The sequence below is a fragment of the Pongo abelii genome, chromosome 8 (genome assembly GCF_028885655.2).
Source record: "Pongo abelii isolate AG06213 chromosome 8, NHGRI_mPonAbe1-v2.0_pri, whole genome shotgun sequence".
In the NCBI taxonomy this organism is placed as follows: domain Eukaryota; kingdom Metazoa; phylum Chordata; class Mammalia; order Primates; family Hominidae; genus Pongo; species Pongo abelii.
Window position 1 is genome coordinate 55920001 of NC_071993.2, and position 21013 is coordinate 55941013.

Here is a 21013-nt window from a genome sequence, read left to right on the forward strand (position 1 = left end):
TATCTTGGCTTCTCTGAGCCTCAGTCTCTACTTCTGTAAAATGGGGTAATACATACATCGCAGGATTATAAGGAGGGTTCCATTAAGTCATTCCACAGTCCCAAACTGTGTCAAGCCACCCCTCAGGTGCTGGGCAAGCTGCTGGCTGCAGGCAGTTTCCGGCTTAACCACGAGATCCTGCTGCATTCCTGTCAAGAATGTTATTGCTTTGTGAAGCTGGATTTTGCAAGCACCACACAAAATTCCACATTGGAATATAAAATGTGCGTGGCGGAGTCTAATAGGATTCCAAGATTAGAGAAGCTGTACAAAGCTTATAAGGCACATAAGCCCCTTAGAATGGAATAGTGGCTATTTAAAAATGAAAGCAGTCAGGTGCAGTGGCTCACACCTATAATCTCAACAGTTTGGGAGTCTGAGGTAGGAGGATCGCTTGAGCCCAAGAGTTCAAGACCAGCATGGGTAACATAGTGAGACCCTATCGCTACAAAATAAAAATAAAAAATAAATTAACCAGGCATCATGATATGTGCCGATAGTCCTAGCTACTTGGAAGGCTGAGGCAGAAAGATCACTTGAGCCCAGGAGTTCAAGGGTGCAGTGAGCCATGATTGCATCACTGCACTCCAGCCTGGGCAACAGAGCAAGTCCCTGTCCCTAAAAAATAATAACATTAAAAAGAAAAGAAAAGAAAAACATTATTTTTCTTTCAATTTATAAGTATTATTTTTCAAATGGCTACTAAGTTGTCAGGACATACTTAGTGAGCTGCTTGGACCTAACCATTGAATGAACAGAACTGTTAACTGTTAGATATTGCTTATGGCCCAGGGGTGTCATGAACTGAGGTTTGAGAACCTCAGAGGGAACCAGTTTGGAAAGTGCTTAGTGTAGGTCCAAATCCAGGTCAATCCTTCTCACCCATGTGTTGCCTCTTGGCTGGTGATAATGGAAAATATGGAGAAGAAGGAATTTCCGAAGTGGTCCTAGCCGAGGCTGAGGGCCGCAGCAAGGTCAGCACCAAGGTCAGCACACTTGTGTCCCAGCTCCCCTGCAGTCCTGGACATGTCCTCAGGCTGCAAGTGAGCTTTGAGCTGCTGCCCTGCCTTTCCGAGCATGCTCTGGAGTCCTTCCTCAAGCCACCAAGGGGCAGTAATCGTGCTCACTGGAGCCTGGAAGGCCACCGAGGCCTGGCACCCACTTGTAGAGATCAACCTCAGGGGCAGCTGGAGCTGCACCAGCTTTTCCGGCAGCTGGGACGTCCCCACCCTCCCTTCCCAAGACAGCCTTCCTAATGCCAGAGCCAGGGTACCTTCTGCTCCCCTCAAGCATATTCACGTATCCTCCTTTTCCTTGCCAAGGCTGCTGAGAGACAAAGGGAAGCTCACCTTTACCACCCGCTGTTCCTCTCATCACATTATGGCCACCCATAATGTAGGCGTGGCCCATCCCCCTCTCCAGGTAAGAAAACTGAGGCTCCAAATTTGCACAGGTTATTGTAGAGATGGGACCAGAACCTCCTGGTGGCCTTTCCCTCTCCTGTATTGTAATAGGAGGTTTAAATGCAGCTTCACCTCCTACCTCAAGTTTGACTGAGGGACTGATCCAGTAGGCAGCAGATACCAAGATGAATGTGAGGCAGCACACACGCAGAGTGTGCAAGGGAGCTCTGAGACCAGCCCCACTGCCCTGCAGGCCCGCTGGCCTCCAGCCTGTCGTGCTTTTGGTCAAACCCCGGGGCCTGGCTGCTCCACTTCTCCTAGGGGCTCTTACACAGGCATAGCCACACCCTGACACCAGTCACTGAGAGACTCTCATGGGGAATGACAGCTTTTGCTGGGAACAATGACTGCTATGAGCCTCAGGCCTTCCTGATGGTTAGAACCCACCCCCATGGGGCCTTATCTTCCTCCAAGTCTCCCTGCCCAAAGGCACTCACTGGTGAGGAGCACCTAAAGTGTGAAGACACCAAGTTATTAAGAATGGTGGTCCCCCTTGCAGCGGGTATGCTGTAGATTTGTATTTTCCTCTCTATGTCTACTTAGAATTTTTATTGTTTTTCTACAACGGAAATGAATGTCTTTTAAACTTAGAAACATAATGTTAATTTTAAATGAATGTTAAAAAGAAAGAAGGCTGAAGACAGACCCAGCAGGCACACCTGAGAGCAGAGACTTGTTGGGGCTATAGGCTCTCAGGGACCTGGAAGGGGCCATTGTCCTCAGGCTTAGCCCTGGGTAGCCGGCCCTGGGTCAGGTCAGATGAGAAAGATGGGCTCAATCCATCTCAGGCTGGTATTAACCCAGTCAAGGGCTTGCTTCAATGTAGGCATCAATGGTGAGTTCAATGCTCTGTAACTCAGTGGCAAATCTAGCCATGTGCCAGACACAGAAGTGACAGAGGCTCCTTCCGCTGGAGCCATAGCCTACAGCTGCTAGGTCACACCTGCAGCGGACCCCAAGAAAGCTACCCATAACTATACTCCTGGCCCTCAAAACCCAAACTTGTAAGTTAAGAGGAATAAATTAACTCACAGAACCAAGGCTGCCGCAGGGTAAAGAGTCTACGTGTGCCTAGCTCACCCCACACACACATACACACACAGCATTGGATGGATGGGAAACTGAGGACCAAGTGAAGCCAAGGACCTTGTGGTTAAAAACCGTAAGGACTGTACATACCATGGAATGTGACTCAGACTCAAAAGGAAGGGAATTCTGACACTCGCTCCAACAGGGGTCAACCTTGAAGACATTATGCTAAGTGAAATAAGCCAGTCACTAAAAGAACAAATCCTGCAGAAGTCCTCTTCTGTAAGGTCCCCAGAGTACTCAAATTCCCAGAGACAGAAGTAGAATGACACGGACCTGGGGCCGGGGAGGGGAAGTGGGAACTGTTCGCAGGTCAAAGCTTCGGTTTTGCAAGATGAAGAGTTCGGGAGATTGGCTGCACAAGAGCAGGAATGTGCTTAATACGACTGAATCATACACTTAAAAATGGTTAAGATGGTAAATTTTATGTTACGTGTATTTTACCATAATCAAAAAGAAAATAAGATGGTTTTTTTTTTTTTTTTTAAGTGTACTGGCCAGAGGGGAGTTGAGGGCAAAGTGATCCAGGAAGATGAAGTGCACCCAGGGCAGCCTGGGCTGTTTTTATGGCTCCTGCAGTGAGCAAGAAACTTCAAAGCTCCTTGAGCCACCAAACACTCACCCAGCCACACCCAGTCCCACGTCCATGGGGCTGGCACTCTCAACCCACCGCACTCACCGGGCCTTTGCCTAAGGAAGCTTCGCAGGGTTTTCACACGTCCCTCCAGCTCTTGCCCATTGGAGGGAGGGGCAGGTGGGGGTGGAATTCCTCAGCAGGCAGCTGACCCTGATAGGTGCGCACTGACCAACAAGTCTTGGGGCCTGGCACAGTGGCTCACACCTGTAAAACCAGCACTTTGGGAGGCCTAGGCGAGTGGATCACCTGAGGTCTGGAGTTCGAGACCAGCCTGACCAATATGGTGAAACCCTGTCTCTACTAAAAATACAAAAATTAGCCGGGTGTGGTGGCTTGCACCTGTAGTCCCAGCTACTCCAGAGGCTGAGACAGGAGAATTGCTTGAACCTGGGAAGTGGAGGTTGCAATGAGCCAAGATCGTGCCACTGCACTCCAGTCTGGGTGAAAGAGTGAGACTCCTTCTCAAAAAAATAAAAAGAGCCTTGGGCACACAGCCCGACACGTGCCGTCGCTCCCTTTCCTCATCTGCACCCCAAGCCTGGTCTGCAGCAAAAGTGTCCATCAAAAGGGGCGGATGCCTGCAGGTGGACACACAAACACGGTAACAGCCACACCTAGGAATGTGGCAAATGAGCCATGGCCATCTGAAGGGAGGTCCTCAGAGGCTGCCAAAGGGGCTTCCCCTGGACCTGCCCAGACCTGAATGAGAACTGGGAAGATGTGTGGATCCAAGACAGAGGCATGGAAAAGACAGAGAGAGGCCATCTGTGTAAGAGACAAGATTAAAAGCAAACAGGGGACAAATCTAGTGAAATGGTTAACAAGGAAAAGTGTAAAGTCCATAATCTGCATCCAAGGATCCAACTGCACAAAGGAGACATGGCTCAGCAATCAATCATGTGGTCAATACGACTTCACAGTAACTTCACTGCCATCCCACAGGGTTGTGGGTTGCCTTAACAGAGGCAGAACCTGCAGAAAAAGGAAGGGTAAAGTCCTTCTCTCTTGTGTGATGGTCACACCCTGCCTTATGTCTCCCATCAACAGACACCTCTGTCATCACCCTAAAGAAAAAAGCAGTGGGGGGAGGGGAAAGGAACTACAGTGATCTGGGCACATACACATGTTAACTTAAATTGTCCAACAACCAGCATCTCCCTTGAATTCTATAGCCATTTTTTGCAAAGGAAAAAAATGATTTCCACAAGCAGGATTCTTAAAAAACTGACTCTTGATTTCTCAGTGATTTGACAGTATCAATATGCTGCCTGCACAAACAACTTCATGGACCCTGAACACTGCTGAGAACTTGAAATAACATGATGGAGCTTCATCCTCTGGGGTTCCCAGGGTGTCTCATTAGTAAATAGCTACTGAGTAAAAATCCAGACCCAAAGCTCATGCACTTTGGCCATGAAACCTGTGCTCAAGTAGAGGCCGGGCACAGTGGTTCGCACCTGTAATCCCAGCACTTTGGGAGGCTGAGGTGGGTGGATTGCTTGAGCCCAGGAGTTTTGAGACCAGCCTGGGCAACATGAGAAAACCCTGTCTCTACAAAATATACAAAAAAAATTAGCCAGGTGTGGTGGCAGGCACCTGTAATCCCAGCACTTTGGGAGGCCAAGGCAGGGGTATCACCTGAGGTCAGGAGTTCAAGACCAGCCTGACCACCATGGTGAAACCCCATCTCTACTAAAAATACAAAAATTAGCCAGGCATGATGGTGTGCTCCTGTAATCCCAGGTACTCTGGAGGCTAAGGCAGGAGAATCGCTTGAACCCAGGAGGTGGAGGTTGCAGTGAACTGAGATCATGCCACTGCATTCCAGCCTGGGCAACAGAGTGAGACTCCATCTCAAAAAAAAAAAAAGCCAGGTGTGGTAGCACACAGCTGTAGTCCCAGCTACTAGAACCCTCACCAAATGCTTGAAGATTCTCCTATGTGCCAAGTGCATTTCTAACATAAGTTGTCTGATTTCCAAGACTGCCACAAACTAGAAAGAAATGTGGCTACTAGTGGCAGACACATTGATGGTTAATGCTGAGAAAAGAGACAAAATTTTATAAAACAGCCAAAAACACTCAAAATGCACAATAACTTGGAGCCATTTGCACAGAGACAAGCAGAGCAGAATCCCAGGATGGCCCAAAGCCATCACAGTGGCGACTGTGGGTCACAAGACATGATGTTTGACAGGGCTTTGAAAACTGCACCAAGCCTGTGACTATTAGTCTTGGGGCCACTGAGTTGGCCATGAGAGGAGCTAGGCACCGCCTCTTTATTATGTCATAAGGTGACAAACACACTTAGAAAAGGTCTACCCTAAAACCAAGTCATCATTATGGAAATCCTATAAACGAGTGACGATAGGACGTCTCTGGGGCCAGAAAAGCCAATGCAGCTGTGTAGGGCAGAAGAAGGTGATCAAAAGAAGAAGGTGGTCAGAAGAAGGTGGTAGAAGAAGTCTGGCCCCTGACCCCACTGTTAACCAGACACGGGACCCGCCTTCATCCACTCAAGCTTCAGCTTCTTTGCCTTAACACATGTATTTTGGGGATAAATCTTATAAAGCACCTGGTACTTAATCCTCAAACAATTATTTCCACAATTCCATACAAATTAAAGGACAATTCTAAGTCACAATTCACAGCTTATTCCAATTTCTGGTTCAATTCCATGACCAGCTGAAGAACCCAAGTTATCCCGAGTATCCCCCAGAGGACACCATGATGGACACGAGACCTGCAACAGTACTCATGCACACATATGTAACACTACATACATGCACATAGGGTATACGCAGTGACTGCACTCACCAGCACTGCATGCCTACCCTGCCATTGGCACAAGCCGTACACTTTTTCACAGCTGTATTTGTTCCTCAGTGAAATCTTCTCATCTGGCCAAAAAGTAATTTATACTGCCAAGAGAATTTTGAAGAGTAAGCCAAACAAACTTTCAAAACCCCCTCCTAATTACTTGATTTCTAGACATGGGACTCTAGAAGGGAGTAGCAGAGTATTTTTTTTGCTTTTTTTTTTTAATTTATCAAAAAGCTATCATGTGCTCACTTCAGCAGCACATGCACTAAAATTGGAACAATAAAGAGAAGATAAGGAAATAATATTTTTTTAAAGATAAAAAATTTAAATAAAAAAATTTTAAGCTATTATGAATGGGCTAAAAATTAAATTAGCTACTAAGGAAGTCATCCTTGTGTGCATATAGCAACAAAAAAACATGAATCAACCCATGGCCCAATAATAGGGAACTGGCTGAATAAGTTATACCCATATAGAACACACTACAACTATGACAAATTATATTAAAGGAGGATATTTAGTACCATGAAAAAGATACTAATGAAATAAGACATTTAAAGAATAGGTAAAGGAGCAGTAAATAAACAATAAGTCATCAGTAAGTCAACATGCACACATTTTGGAATATGTATGCGTGTGTATAAAACATACACATGCAATAGACTGAATGTTGATGTCCCCCCACCCCAAAATTCATATGTTGAAATCCTGAACCCCAAGGTGACAGCATTGGGAGGTGGGGCTTTTGGAAGATGATTAAGTCATGAGCACAGATCTCTCAGGGACTAATGTCCTTACATAAGAGACTCCAGACGGTTGCCCTGTCTCTTCCTCTTCCACTATACAAGGGCACAGCAACAAGACACCGTCTATGAATCCAGTGCCCTCACAAGACACTGAGTCTTCCAGCACCTTGATCTTAGACTTCCCAGCCTCCAGAACTGTGAGAAATAAATTTCCATTGTTTATAAGTCCCCAGGTTTATGGTATTTAGTTATAGCAGCCCAAACGGACTAAGATGATCCATATCCACATATACTAAAACACATATATGCATGTAGTGTACATATGTATATGTACAGCCATAGACCACATCAATCTAGCATTATAGGTGTATGTATATAAATATAAATTTACTTAGAAATAGAAAAATGTATAAATTTAAATTCTTAATTTAAACTTTTTAATTTAAAAGTTATTAAACATATGTTTATTAGAGATATATATATTCATAAATGACATTTTTAAATGTTCCAATACCAAAATATTCACAGTGGCTGGTTCTGGGTGTTGAGGCTATGAATTTTTTTATTTGTGTTTTATTGTATGTTTTGCTCTTTCTAAACTGACCAAGTATTACTCTTATAGAAAGGGTAATCTCCTTGGGGTTTGTGATTTCCTGTCTTCTCTCATTCAGATGATGGCGACAGATGTTCTCCTTCAGCACAGAGTCCCACACAGGTTGCAAAGGGATAAAGACCGCGTCTTCATCACCCACTGAAGACTCCAAGATGACTAATGGCCTCTGCCTGCACTCAGGGTATTGACAGAAAACATGGGGCTAAGGGTGCACCATGAGATTCACCAGCGACCTTCTATTCATCTCCCCTCCCATTTGTGTGGACCAAAGTCAGTGAGTCCCTTCCTGCTTGCCCCCACCCCATGAAACCCCTAAAAGGCCATGACTCCCTTCCTCCCCCTGGCAGGCTTGTGCCATCACAAAAGTCTATGCAAGAGCCCTCTGGTCCTTAAATGCAGCCTGAGAACATGCTACTACCTCCTGGACACTAAATTAAAACACACAATTTGATTTCCATTAAGTTACAGCAAATTCTGCTGAATTGATCTAATCGGCCTCCATTCCTATATGACATCATGCTTTAAAGGCTTGGTCTGAATATAAATACTTAATGTAATAAATACAGTCTGAAATATTTGATCTCCTTGGCAGTTTAATTGATCTACTACCAAGACTGACAGGAAAAATTAAGTTAGCTCTGTCTCGTCTCTGCCAATAGGACATGTTCATCAAAAGGTATGTGGACTCCAATGCCAGTGACAAGGAGAGCTCTCACACACGGTTTTCCTGTTGAACGTTCAGGTTAGAATAACGAGTTGAACAGAAAATGAATACATGGATTTATGAGACGTCTAACGCAAACAGCATAGTTCACTTATTTCCACTTTATAGTTAAAATAAATAAACTAATAAACATTTTGTGAGTCATCACACCAGTTCCTTATAGTTCACATGGAGAGTTTAAGTGGGAATATTGGTAGATACCTACAATATTTAAGCATATTTTTAGCTGCTGTGTTTAAGTGCAGTCACCAATAATCAAACAAAAAACAAGGCCAAATTCACACCTGGACACACTGTCTTCTACTAATGGAACTCCTGAAGTACTTTCTCCTCCTCTTGTTTTATGGATTATTTCTTGTCTTTTCACCATGAGCCGTGTTTGTCTTTGTACACACCTCACCTCCCAAGCTTGATGTATGTGCCTCCCCCATCCAATCTCACATCCCTGATTGCAGAACAAAACTGTCCCATTTTGGTACAAAGTAAACACTCAGTGAATGTTTGGTGAAGGGAGAAAAGGAGAGAGAATCTATCTTTCTTGACCGAGTTGGCACATTTTAGTTCCTCAAAGTTGCCATCTCCCGGGTTCTAAGCTTCCTCAATACCCCATGGAAAGAAAAACTGTATTCTTAACGAAGTTACCCAATCTGATTAATGTCAAAATCCCTGAGCTAATTTGGAAGGGGTTTTGGTGGAATCAGCTCTAAATCCCACCCATCCCTTAATTTCACCTATTACGTGTAAGGCCTCTGTCTCGACAATTACTTATTCACTCAGCAAACACTCACTGATGGGGGCCAACTCAGCCGACCATTCCAACCAGAGCCTTGTGCTGTGACACAGTCTCAGGGCCAGTGCACGTGTTCTTTTTCTGCTTGGATGTCTCTGCAGGGTCAAATAAATAATGACAGTGGTCCCCAGATCCAAGGACCCCCAGCACAGCCAGAGCAGCCACAGGGATGCATGTTCCTGGCAGTCAGATGCCAATTCACACAACCCTCCCTCCTTCCAGCGGCAGCCAGAACTCGGCATGGGCAGGCTGCTTCTCCTGCTGCCTCTGGCACCAGCCAGAGCCTTCTGCTCAGCTCCGTGCACTCCAGGGCCCCATTGATTAGCAGGAAGGGCAAACCCATCAGCACCCATAGGAAATGGCTTCTGGAAAGTGAGTTGCAGGTTTTCAAGCCAGAAGATGACAGAAGGTGCCTGTCAAAGGAGCAGAATCAATACAGGGTGTAGGGGGTTGGAAGGTTGCACACCCAGGTCCCTGAAATGTTGTGCCTCTGACATTCATGCTATGTGACCTTGGACAGTTCTATCTCTTCTCCAGGCCTCAGGTTCCCCCACTATAATCTGCAGAAGCAGTGGTAACATGTTCAACAAAGAGATTCCCTACAAATCTTAAGTGCCAGCCTTCTCCACCTGTCTTCCTGACATCAGCTGGAGGGACCAGGGTTGACCCAGCCACTTTCCCCATGAGGAACGACCACTTCTGTCCCTTGATCCCTCTGCTCCCCAAATACCTGTGTCCTCAGTAACGAGCCAGGAGCCCTGGGAGACTGTGTTGCTTTCCTGGAGCCCTATGTGCTGCCCACACACCATGAACCCCAGTCACCATGCACTGGGTACTGGGAAACTCTCCCATGGGAGAGTAAATGCTTGCAGGAAGCAGAAACCTCTGCCTCAGCGATCGAAACCCAAGCCTTAATCAGATCCCAAGTGACTTTTTGGCCTCAGCATCATGACTCTAACAACAATTACGAGCACTTAGGTGGATTTGGATGTGCCAGATACATGGGCACCATTAGGTATGGCCGTTACAGTCTTTGTTTCACAGGTGAGGAGTCTGGCATCCACCCCAAGGTGACCCAGTGTCAAGAGGGAGGCAGCACTGCCAGGCTCCTTCCCCGTGTTCATGTTTCTCTCTGCCTGGGGGACCCTCACCCATTGCACAGCTCAAGCATCTCCTCTGGAAAGACTTCTTCCTGTGGAGAAAGTTCTTCCCTCCTCTGGGCTTCCCCATACTTTGTATGCCCTTGTTTGCTTCTATGAGAGTCCATGGCTGTCACCTGAACTAGGATTCTTGGTGGACCTGTCTCTCCAAGCCCACCCCCCAGCCCTCCAGATCCTTCGGGTAGGGATGAGTCTAATTCATTTCTAGATGCTCAACCTGTGGTTCAGAGTCTGGCAAAGTGTAGCTGCTCAGTGGGTGCTGAATGAAGAACAGGAGAGCCTTAAGGTCTCTGGAGCCCAGCAGGTGGCCAGCAGTGCAAAGCCAGGGCTAATATCTTTGGAATCTCCTAAGAAAGGACCTTCTCCCAGGCCCAGAGCAACACAAGATTCTTTCATTCTTTTCCCAAACTGCATTACATTTTACTCTGCACCAGACTCTGTGCTGGGGCAGAGGTAGGTGGAAGGACCCAGAGGCGTGTTGGATGTGACTAGTGCCCTTAAAGTGTAAATAGTCCCAACTGGAAGTACAGGTGGTCAAAAACAAACACCCCAACTCATGGCAGGGGCCAGCATAATCTTGATACCTGTGGCAGTTAGTGTCTGCAGTCAGTCTTCAATGGACCACACCTCCCAGGACTCATGCCCACGTGCAGTCCCCTCTGCCTGAGTCTGGGCTGGCCCGGTGATTGGCTTTAATCAATAGGATGCAGCAGCAGTGACACTGTACCCATTCTGGGTGTGACCCTTAAGAAGGCCTGGCATCCTCTGCTTTTATACTCTTGGTATCCAACCACCATTCAACCCTACCCCAAGCTAACCATAGGAGAGACCATGCGGAGAAAGAGGGAGAGATTCCAGCCTCCCAGCATCCTGTAAAAGCACCAGACACCTAAGTAATGCCATCTTGTATATACCAGGCCCAGCTGCCATCTGACTGCAACCTCACGAAAGATCCTAAGGAAAAGCAGCAGAAGAACTGCCCAGTTGAGCCCAGACAGCCCTCAGAATGATGAGAGACAACACAACAGTTGCTATTTTATAATACTAACTTTTGGGGCAACCACAGTTAAGTAAAACCATACCAAAACCTGGAATGGAGATTATAAGAAAAAAACCACAGGCCCATCTCCTCATGATCATAGCTTCAAACTCCCTAAAGAAAACATTAGCAAACCAAATTCAGTAATATGTAAAAAGAATAGCATGTCACATCTAATTTGGGTCTATTCCAGGAATGTGCAGTTGTTTTAACATTTAAAAAAAGAATCAATATAATTCATCCTACTAATATATTGAGAAAGAAAAACAATCATGCAGTCAGCTCAACAGCTACAGAAGTGATGAAATTCAATATTCATTAATATTAGTAATTTTAAAAATGATAAGATAAAATTCTTAGAAAGCTAGGACAAGAAGAAAATATATTTAATTGATAAAGGGTATCTTTTTTAAAAAAAAGGCAGCAAACACAACTGTGAAACCCTAAGAGCTTCCTCATGAGATCAATAAAGCAACAGCAGGTCACACACACCACATATTGCATGATTCCATTCACATGAGATGTCCACAGTCTACAGAGACAGAGGGCAGAGTCAGAGTCGCCCTGGGCTGTGCAAAATGGAGGAAGTGCCAGTGACTGATAATGGGTACAGAGTGGTGAAAATGTTCTAAAATCGATTGTAGTGATGGTGAACACTCAAATGGTGAATACACTAAAATTACTGAATTGTACACTTTAATGGATGAATTGTATAGAATGCAAATTATATCTCAATAAAGCTTTAAAAACATTAGAATAAGGCCAGATGCCTGTTCTCACCACTTCTGTTCAATACTTATTAGAGGTTCTACCCAGCACAGTCCAACAAGAAAAAGAAATTGAAAAGTGTAAGCTTGGAAAAGAATAGACAAACTGTCTTTATAGACATGCTTGTGTACATACAATATCATAAAGAATCTATGACTAAACCTAATTGCAACAAATCTTGTAAACATAATGCTGAGCCAAAGAACTCAGACACAAAAAAATACATACTGTAAGACTCCATGTATACGTGTGTGTGTGTATGCATGTGTGTATATATATGCTGTATATCTACTATATATAGTACATATATGTATATGTGAAGTTCAAAAAAGTCAAGACTATAGACTGAGCCTCCCAAGTCCAAAATTTGAAATGCTGTAATTCTAGAACTTTTGCATGCTAACATGACACACAAATAAAATGCTCATTGGAGTGTTTCAGATTTAGGATTTTCAGATTTGGGATGCTCAACCAGTAAGTAAAATACAAATATTCTGAAATCCAAAAAAAAAATGCAAAATCAGAAACACTTCTGGTCCAAGCACCATGGATAAGGGAAACTAACCGGTACAGTGTTTCAGAATGCCTACTTCAGTGGTAAAGTTATATCACCATAAAAGTCAGCAGAGCGGTGTCTTTTGCTGGGAAGAAAAGTGACATGAGTAAAACAAGGCACATGGAGTTAGGAGTGTAGAGTGCAAGCAAGGTCATTTGGATGCTTGAAACCATTAGTAAAGTCTTAGGTGCATGCTTCATGCATTTTTCTAATGAATATTCTATTTTACAATAAAACCATTGTAAAAATTGTTTTTAAATTTTTTAAAACATCACAATTTTTTTAAAAAGGAAAACAGCATTAAAGAAGAAGAGGGGAAAGATGGTTTCGGGGGGCCTCTGAGGAGGAAGAGGTCACTTCTGACTCAGGTCAGCCTTTGTGGACAAACGCTAAGGCCAATACAGCCCTCAGAAGCTGGACACTTCAGCCTGGCCTGGAAGTCCAAGGGCAAAGGCCAAAGCAAAGCAAAACATCCTTGACTAATGCAGGGGCCTTGCCCTTAGGAAGGCCATGGCCAGACCTCTGCTAGCACTCCCTTCCCCTGAACATCCTTCCCCTCATCCTCAGACATTCGGTGCAGGACCAAGACTGCCGCTCAGTTGCTGGTGTCTAGTGAGTGCCATTGCATGCCTGCAGTACGCGGGGCACATGACCTACAGCAGCTCCTTCAGTCCTCACAGCGTCCAAGGCCTCTGCAGGGAAGATGGGGCCAGACTCCAGCCTGTCTGTCCCCAGACTCCTCCCAGCCTGGGCCTTACCTGCAACTGGCTGGAACTATGTCACATCTCCAGAGGACATGAGGCGGAAGGCAAGGAGTCAGATCTTACTCCATTGTCCTGCCGCTGTTCTCTGGCCTCGGGCTCCGACTCTAGGGAACCACACTGGGGATGAGGGTCCCCATCATGTCCACCTTGCCCAGAAGTCTGACCCCTCCCACCTGGGAAGGTCAGCCATGATGCCGCCACTCGACAGGCTGCCCTGCCCAATGCAGGGGGGTGGCTGTGACTCCTGCAGCGTGAGCATGCGGTGAGTTATGAAAGCTCTCCCCTGGCAGCTGTAATTATGTCCCACCTCACACCCACCTCTGTGAATCACAGGTTAGAGGCAGACCAGCTAAGTGCACCGGGGAGAGCACCTCCTCCGCTGACTGGCTCTCCAGCCCCAGCCACTCCCGCCCGGCCTGTGGCCAGCACTTCTCCGGAACAAACCCAAGTGCCTCCCTGGCCATTAATAACCTCCTCTGCATTAATGAATTGTGAATGAAATCCTGGCCATTAAGACAGCCTAAGAAAATTCTTTGTATTGGGACAGATTTTTCTCTGGACACCCATTATTGTCATGTTAGTGCTCCCTGCATAGGAGTAGGGTCCTGCTCTCTTCTTATTTGAGAGTTTCCATAAAATAAAACATGCCCACAGTGAGCCCAGCAAGCCTGCCTGACCATCCCAGAGGACAAAGCACATCACTGCTTGAAGCCCCAGGGAGCCCGAACCAGGAAATCCTACAAAGGACATCTCAACATGGTCAAAAAGTGGAGCAACAAGGATTACAAGGAAAAGGTAAATTTCAGTAGCAATAAAGTTCAGAGAAATGGGAGAAGTTTTGGAGAAGGTACTTTATTGGGTCCTTTAAAAGTGAATGGGGTCTAGGGACTGCAGCTGGGCATGAGAATGGAGGACTCTGGTCAACAATAGTAGTTGGTGTTCAATGATGGTTAGTGATAGTGTCGCTTCCCACATGCTACCCATTGTCTTGAGGGCCTCGAATGCTCTAGTTCGTGTTCTCCTCATTCAGTCTTACGAATTCAGTGCTATTATGATCAAGATCCACATTCTGCAGATGAGTGAGCAGAAGTACAGAGTGTTTCAGTGATTTACTCAAGATGTGCATGGCTACAGAATAGAAGAACTACGGTTCACACCCGCAGGCCCTTGCTGGAAGCCGCTGTGCTAGTCAGCTGCTTCAGAATTAAAGGAGAAAATCCCCACAAGAGCCTGGTTTCTGATTGCCTAGCTCTGACCCTGGTGGGCAGCTTCCTGACTTGAGGCAGCCGGTTGCCTCACTGCCTGATGGGGGCAGCCTGAGGGCCATCCAGGTGCCCACTTGGTAACCCTGCAGACTGGTCTGCCACACCTGCACCTGTGGACACTCCACCTGGCCAGCCTCACTGGAGTGGCCAGGACCTCCTTCCCAAAAAGGGCTGCCATCTCCCACACCCCACCTCCAACCCTTGCCCGGCTCCCTCTGGCCCGAGCAGCCCTGCTGACCTTGGCAGCCACATCTTTCTCATGCACGTGCTGCTCCACAGGCCCCAGCATCAACCCTTCTGTGCTAGCATCCCCAGCTCTCTCAATATGTGGAGGCTCTCTCACTATGTGCAATACAAGGACTTCACATCCATGACAACCATGCCCAGAACCAAAAGACCAGAACCCCCAGCTCAGAGTCCTCTGATGTGTAACCACACATAACGCTCTCGGCGGTGCCCCAATTGCTCACTGGGAGAACAGGTCTTGCCCTGGGGCATTGGGAGCCCTGCATCAGCCTCACATTCTAGCTGGGAGCTGGTGCAGCACAGAACAGCCTTGGCTTAGATCCTCAGTCACAGGGGAGCAGCACCCAGGGGGTATCTAGGGCTGGGCCTGAACCTCCGTGGCCTACCCAGAGATATTTGCTATCTTCAGTCCAAGGCTGTGTGATCCCAGTAAGACCACAAAGCCTAGGGAAGGAGGCTAGCACTGATTTGTGTCTGGGAGCTGAAAACAACTTTGATTCATTTCTTCTGGGTGAATTGCAAGCTGCCATGGGCTTGGAGAAGTGGTTGAGATGTCTGGGCTGGAAGGGGCCCCAGGGCTCAGCCCACATTGGTTCTGGTCTCTGTGGTCCTTGGCAAGTCCAGCCCCTCCCCCAGTAGACTTATGACTGTCCCTACTTGCTGGGGAGCAGCAAGGAGGGATGTCCAAGGCCTCTCATTGTCCCCCAACCAGCCACGCTCATCCAGAGGAATTAATGAAAAAGTGGTGTCTGGTAGTGCCAGGCAGGAAGGGAAGGACATATCAGGAACCTGAGGACAGCAGCCTCCATCCCAAGGGGAAGACCCACCTGAATCAGTGATGTGTGAGCAAGCTACTCCCCCTCCCCAAGCCTTGGTTTCTCATTTATAAAAAGAGCTCAGTCATGTGCCTTCTAGCACCAGCATGCATGCTCTGCTAGTCCCCTAGTTGGCTAGCAGCCCCTAGGGAGCAGGGTTCAGGCCTGAGAAAAGGAGAACTGGTTCAGCCAACAGCTGTGCCCAGCTACCTCTGGGGATGCAGGAAGATGAGGGAGGCTATGTCATAGCCCAGAGCTCCTCAAACTGAGCTAGGACCTAAAAAATTGAGGTCATTCCTTGCCCAGGCCTAGAGTGGGCTGTGTGCTTAATTTCTGAAGCCTGGGGAAACCTAAGAGAAGGAGAAGACTGGGCTGCAAAAGTCAGAAAGCTGTGCTGGCCCCAAGCCACATAACACATGTTCCACCCTCACCCTACCTCTGGACACTCTCCCATAGGCACCCAACACACCAGCCATTCTCCGGAGGGGTCTGGTTCTCCTCCTCGCCCCTGGAACGCTTTGCCTATGCCATTCCCTACACCCAGAATCCTTTCCCTCCTTCTTCCTGGACACTGTCTGGGGAGACTCTATCATATTCTCCTTCTGTCTCCAGAAACCACCTTTGAAACACAGATTGCCACACTGTGTGTGTGTGTGTGTGTGTGTGTGTGTGTGTGTGTCCCACCTGCTGGAGAGGGACCCCGGGGAGAATTGAACCCTGGGGATGTTAGAAGCTGACTATGCCGCAGGCACACACCTCCCACCCCGACCCAGGGTCCTGGAGCAGAGATCCCCACACACCTCCAAGGACGAGGCAGCACTGACCTGCTGACTCCAAGGCAGCCCCAGGGACTGGCAGCTCAGAAGACCTCACTTCCAGAAGTGTCCCACAATGGAGCCAGGCACTTTTAGAATGGAGAGGTGCTGCGACTCACATAAGCAATCCCAGCTTCACCCACTGGTTGTACAACTACAGACCCCCTCTTGCTATAATGCTGACCACACTACCATGAGAATTGAATGGCAGGTTGCCTGGTAGAGCACAGGAGAACTTTCCATAATCGCTCACTTTCCTCCCTTTCCAACACGACTTAGCTTGTCGGAGATTTAAAAGCCACTGCTCAGAGAGGCCAGGCAGGAGTGCGCCGTGGAAGGGGAAGGTGTCAGGATGAGCCCAGGGAGGAGAGCTTCGCTGGGGGCAGGAGGCAGGTATGCAGAGAAAACTCAGGAAGCAGAAATGGGACACCCCCTCACAGCCTGTCACAAAACAGCAGGGCCATGGCAGGTCCAACCAAGGACCCGCCAATTTGGCCCAAAGACTTGGAGGCAACATTTAAAAGATGGAAATTGTTATGGACTGAATGCTTGTGTGTCCCTCCCAAAATTCACAGGTTGAAATCTTGTGATGGCGTTCAGAGGCAGGGCCTTTGGGAGGACATCGGCCGTGAGGGCAGAGCTCTCATGAATGGGACTCGTGCCCTCTTAAGAAGAGTCCTGAGAGGAGCTTGCTCTCTTTCCACTAGGAGCAGTCAGCAGCCTGCAGCCCCAGAAGAGGGCCCTCACCAGAACCCAACCCTGCTGGCATCCTGATCGCAGACTTCCAGCCTCCAGCACTGTGAGACATAAACTTCTTCTGTGTCTAAGCCACCCAGCATAGGGCACTGTGTTATAGCAGCCTGAACCAACTAAGACAGGAATACTTCAAATATAAATACAAATCTCCAGCTTCTCTGGAAAATACAGCAATTCTGGCAACGCAGCATCCATGTTCCCACACGGCCACAATCAGCTGGCCGAGCAACGGCTGCCCCTTGAGTGGGCAAAGGTGACCCAGCCTGCCTCTGCCCAACCCGAATCTGAGGGTGCCCCCAGCATGGCTCCTTGCATAGCTGCTTCTGGTGGTAGCGACATGTGCCTTTTACCCAGGCCTCTCTCAGAAGTGGGAAAATGACAAACAGACCCAGAGGGCCTCCTGTTTCAAGAAAAGGGAGCAAGAGCTCATTTGTAACTGGGGAAGAAAAGACAACACCTGCACACGCTCACTTTGCGCCCACCTGCCTGGCTCTGGAAACACAGTATGTTGCCCACCTCAAGGGCCCACCATGCCCCTGACTAGTCAAGAAGGGGATCTCACAGGGGTGTGCTGGCTGCCCCTGAAGGGCCCCTAGAGTGCACAAAGACACGTCCAAGTTTGATGAGCCCACTGTGGTTCCTGCCACCTCCACAGGGCCCTGCACCGCCTAAGATCCGGCAAGAAAGGCAGCAACAGAGAAAAGTCCGTCTCCAGCAAGGCAGGCATGGGGCAGGCTCCGGGGTGGGGTGACAGGTCACAGCCCAGCCAGAAGGGCTTAGGGAAGGGGTGGAGGGGAGAGGAAGAGAATGGACAGATGTTTGTGGCCATGTTCACTCAGGCCAGTTGGTCCAGTTCAGCACCACCCCTCCTGTCCGCACCAGCCTCTGTCCTGGGTTGGTGCTGAGCTGGGAGCACCCCCAGGGTGTGGGAGCCACAAGCCCAGCTCTGTCTCCCTCTCACACACTGCCCTCAGCCTCCCCACCCTCCTGGCTGCAGTCTCTTCCTCAGGCCCCCTTCAGCCACTGCTGTCGTCCAACGGGGCCTCAGCTCAGCCTATCAGAGACGCCGTGGGAATCACTTCCTATTCATGAGGGCAGAGTAGGGCGAGCAACCCTCATTTGTAAGAGAGAAGATGACTCTCAGGAGCTGACCTGGCCCTTGCCAAAGCAGACAGGGCTGGGTGGACATAGGATTGATTGTTCCTTTGCCAAGCTCCAGCTCCTTGGATGATGCCTGCATCCCACTGGTAATCTACTGGATCCCCCTTCTAATTGGTTGCCTGCACCCCTGTAGCCCTTGAGCAGCCCACTGTGTCTTGTAAATATGTCCCAAGATTGCTCTATGGGGTTGGGGAGTGGGGGGGTTCTATGTGGCCCCCAGAGCACCTGGACCGTGGAGCTGAAGGAAGTACCAGGAGAAGGTACTGAGCTAAGCCTAGTCCACATCAGCCGACTGAGCCAGGGGATGCACCCAGCTGCCTGGACCACTCAGAAGCAGCCCCAGGCTAAAAGGACTCCACTTCCTGCAGTGGAAAGTCCAGACTCAGGATCCTGGCATTCAGGGCCATCAAGCTCTGGCCCCTGCCAGGCACCCTCACCCTATCTCTGGGCACTCTCCCATGGGCACTCTCCTCACCCCTGGAACTCTTTGCATATGCTGTTCCCTACCCCCAGAATCCCTTCCCTCCTTCTTTCTGGACACTGTCGAGGGAGACTCCATCATATTCTCCTTCTGTCTCCAGAAACCGCCTTTGCAACACAGATTGCCACACTGTGTGTGTGTGTGTGTGTGTGTAAGTGTGTGTCCCACCTGCTGGAGAGGGACCCTCCTCGAGAGCAGGGAGACCTCAGGCCTTAGCAGAACATGCAGGGGACACCCTAAGGGTGTGTCTCCTACTTCCTATTATCAGAAAAAAAAGCCTACAGCCTGCACCTATGCCCCCACCTCCCAGACCCCCTGTGACAAATGAGCCCCCTAACACTCACTCCCCCAGACCCATGCTGGGGCCCAGCTCTGTTCCTGGCCAACACAGCTACTCAGCCTGATCACTGAAGGAATAGGTTTGGGGCCAGGATCTGAGAAACACTGGATAAGCCCATTCCAGTGAGGCTGCTCAGAAATCCCAAGGGCCAACCCACAGAGGCTCCTCTCTCTGAGTCTGACAAAATGCCCCTAACGATTTCCATCCTTCAGACGAAACAACAGCTACCGAGAAGAGAGCACATCCTGGAAAACCACAAATCCTAACGGCTCAGACCTCTGCCATCAGGAGACCTGGGGAAGGCAAGTGGCCCAGCCGCATGCATGGAGAGGGAGCTGGGAGCAGGGATGATCGTCCCACACAAGCCCCACCCATGAGCTGCAGGTTGGCACCTAACACTGTTTCCAGGGAGCAGGAGAAAGCTGTGAACATGGAAGGTCACTGTGGGGCAGCCTCCTCTAGGACCAGCCCTCTGTGGGTGGAATGATGCTTAGGACATTCTCTCCATGCTCAGGCCGCATGTAGGAAGCAATCAAGATAGCACTGGACAGCACCAGTGGCCCTGGCTGTGGCTGACAGGAGGCGAGGAAGCTGCACAGGCCCAGGTGAAAGGACGGCCGAGCTGAGACCCAGGCTGGTCACACAACATCCACCACCCCCACAAGGTCACGCCCACCAGCCCAGCCGAACCCAAACTCACCTTTGAGGGAGGCCACGTGGGACAAGGCCTGGGCGTAGGTGGCCGTGTTCAGGAGAGTCCCCGGCAAGCAGGAGGGGAAGAAAGGCCCTGCAGGACCTACCGTTCGCCCCAGGCTGGCAAAGGAAGGAGATCATATGGAGGTCTCGCCCTGTGTCTGCAGTGCTGCCCCCGGCCCACCGGGCCCGGAGACCCACAGCCTCACCTCTGCTGGGCCTCCAGCGCCTCCTTCTTACTCCGGGCTTGGTCCCCAGGAGGCGGGGAGTTGATGTTTCTCACTGGAGGAGATGTCACCTCTGCCATGGGCTCCTTGGCTCCTGGCTCCTGGTCTGAGGCCCCTCTCTCCGTCTTCCTCCATTTGGCCCTTCTGTTCTGGAACCAAACCTGAATCCCCGATGGAAACATACACCCAGTGAAAATCAGACAGGAGGAAGAAGCCAGAACCCTGGACCCAGTGCTGGCACTCACAGCTCACCCTGCAGCCTCCTCTCCACACCATGCCCTCTGAACCGCAGCGTCAGGCCCACAGAGGGGTCAGAAGATCCACTTAAAAGATTAGGACAGGCATTTTTAAATAAATGTTAAATAATAGAAAGTATCCGAATGCCCATAGTAAGGGTAAAAGCACTGTCTTGTGGAAATCCTTAAAGTTGAGTCACACGCAAGTTCATTTATTTGATGTGAAATGTATTTCCTACTGGAGGTGGAGGATCACCAGCAAAGCAGCTTAAGAAACCTGACCCGAGGCTTCCTCATCACAAAGACTCGCTAGCTCTTCTGACAACCGTGGCCTGGGTACCTGGGTGTGTCTGGTCTGGCCTCATATCTATGATATCATCTGGATATACATCATGACATATTCGTGATCAGCAGCCCAGTGCACCCATTAGAAACATTGACTCTGGGTCAGGCGTGGTGGCTCAGGCATGCAGTCCCAGGACTTTGGGAGGCTGAGGTGGGTGGATCACTTGAGGTTGGGAGTTTAAGACCAGCCTGGCCAACATGGTGAAACCCCATCTCTTTTTGTAAAAATACAAAAAGTTAGCTGGGTATGGTGGTACATGCCTGTAATCCCAGCTATTCAGGAGGCTGAGGCAAGATAATCACTTGAACCCAGGAGGTAGAGGTTGCAGTGAGCCAAGATCATGCCGCTGCACTCCAGCCTGGGTGACACAGTGAGACTCCATCACAAAAAAAAAAAAAAAAGAAAGAAAGAAAGAAAAGAAA

General features: G+C 48.7%; 1 protein-coding gene across 3 annotated transcripts in view; it reads right to left on the reverse strand.

Moving 5' to 3' along the window:
* The window catches only part of DRGX (dorsal root ganglia homeobox), a 31952-nt gene that overhangs the window by 2572 nt on the left and 8367 nt on the right, over positions 1–21013 (reverse strand). For all 3 annotated transcript variants that reach the window (XM_009245380.4, XM_054522315.2, XM_054522316.2), the window contains 2 exons: positions 19992–20170; positions 19790–19902 (listed from right to left, as the gene is read on the reverse strand). In XM_009245380.4, coding sequence (XP_009243655.3) covers positions 19790–19902; positions 19992–20170 — 292 coding nt within the window. The remainder of the gene's footprint in view (positions 1–19789; positions 19903–19991; positions 20171–21013) is intronic.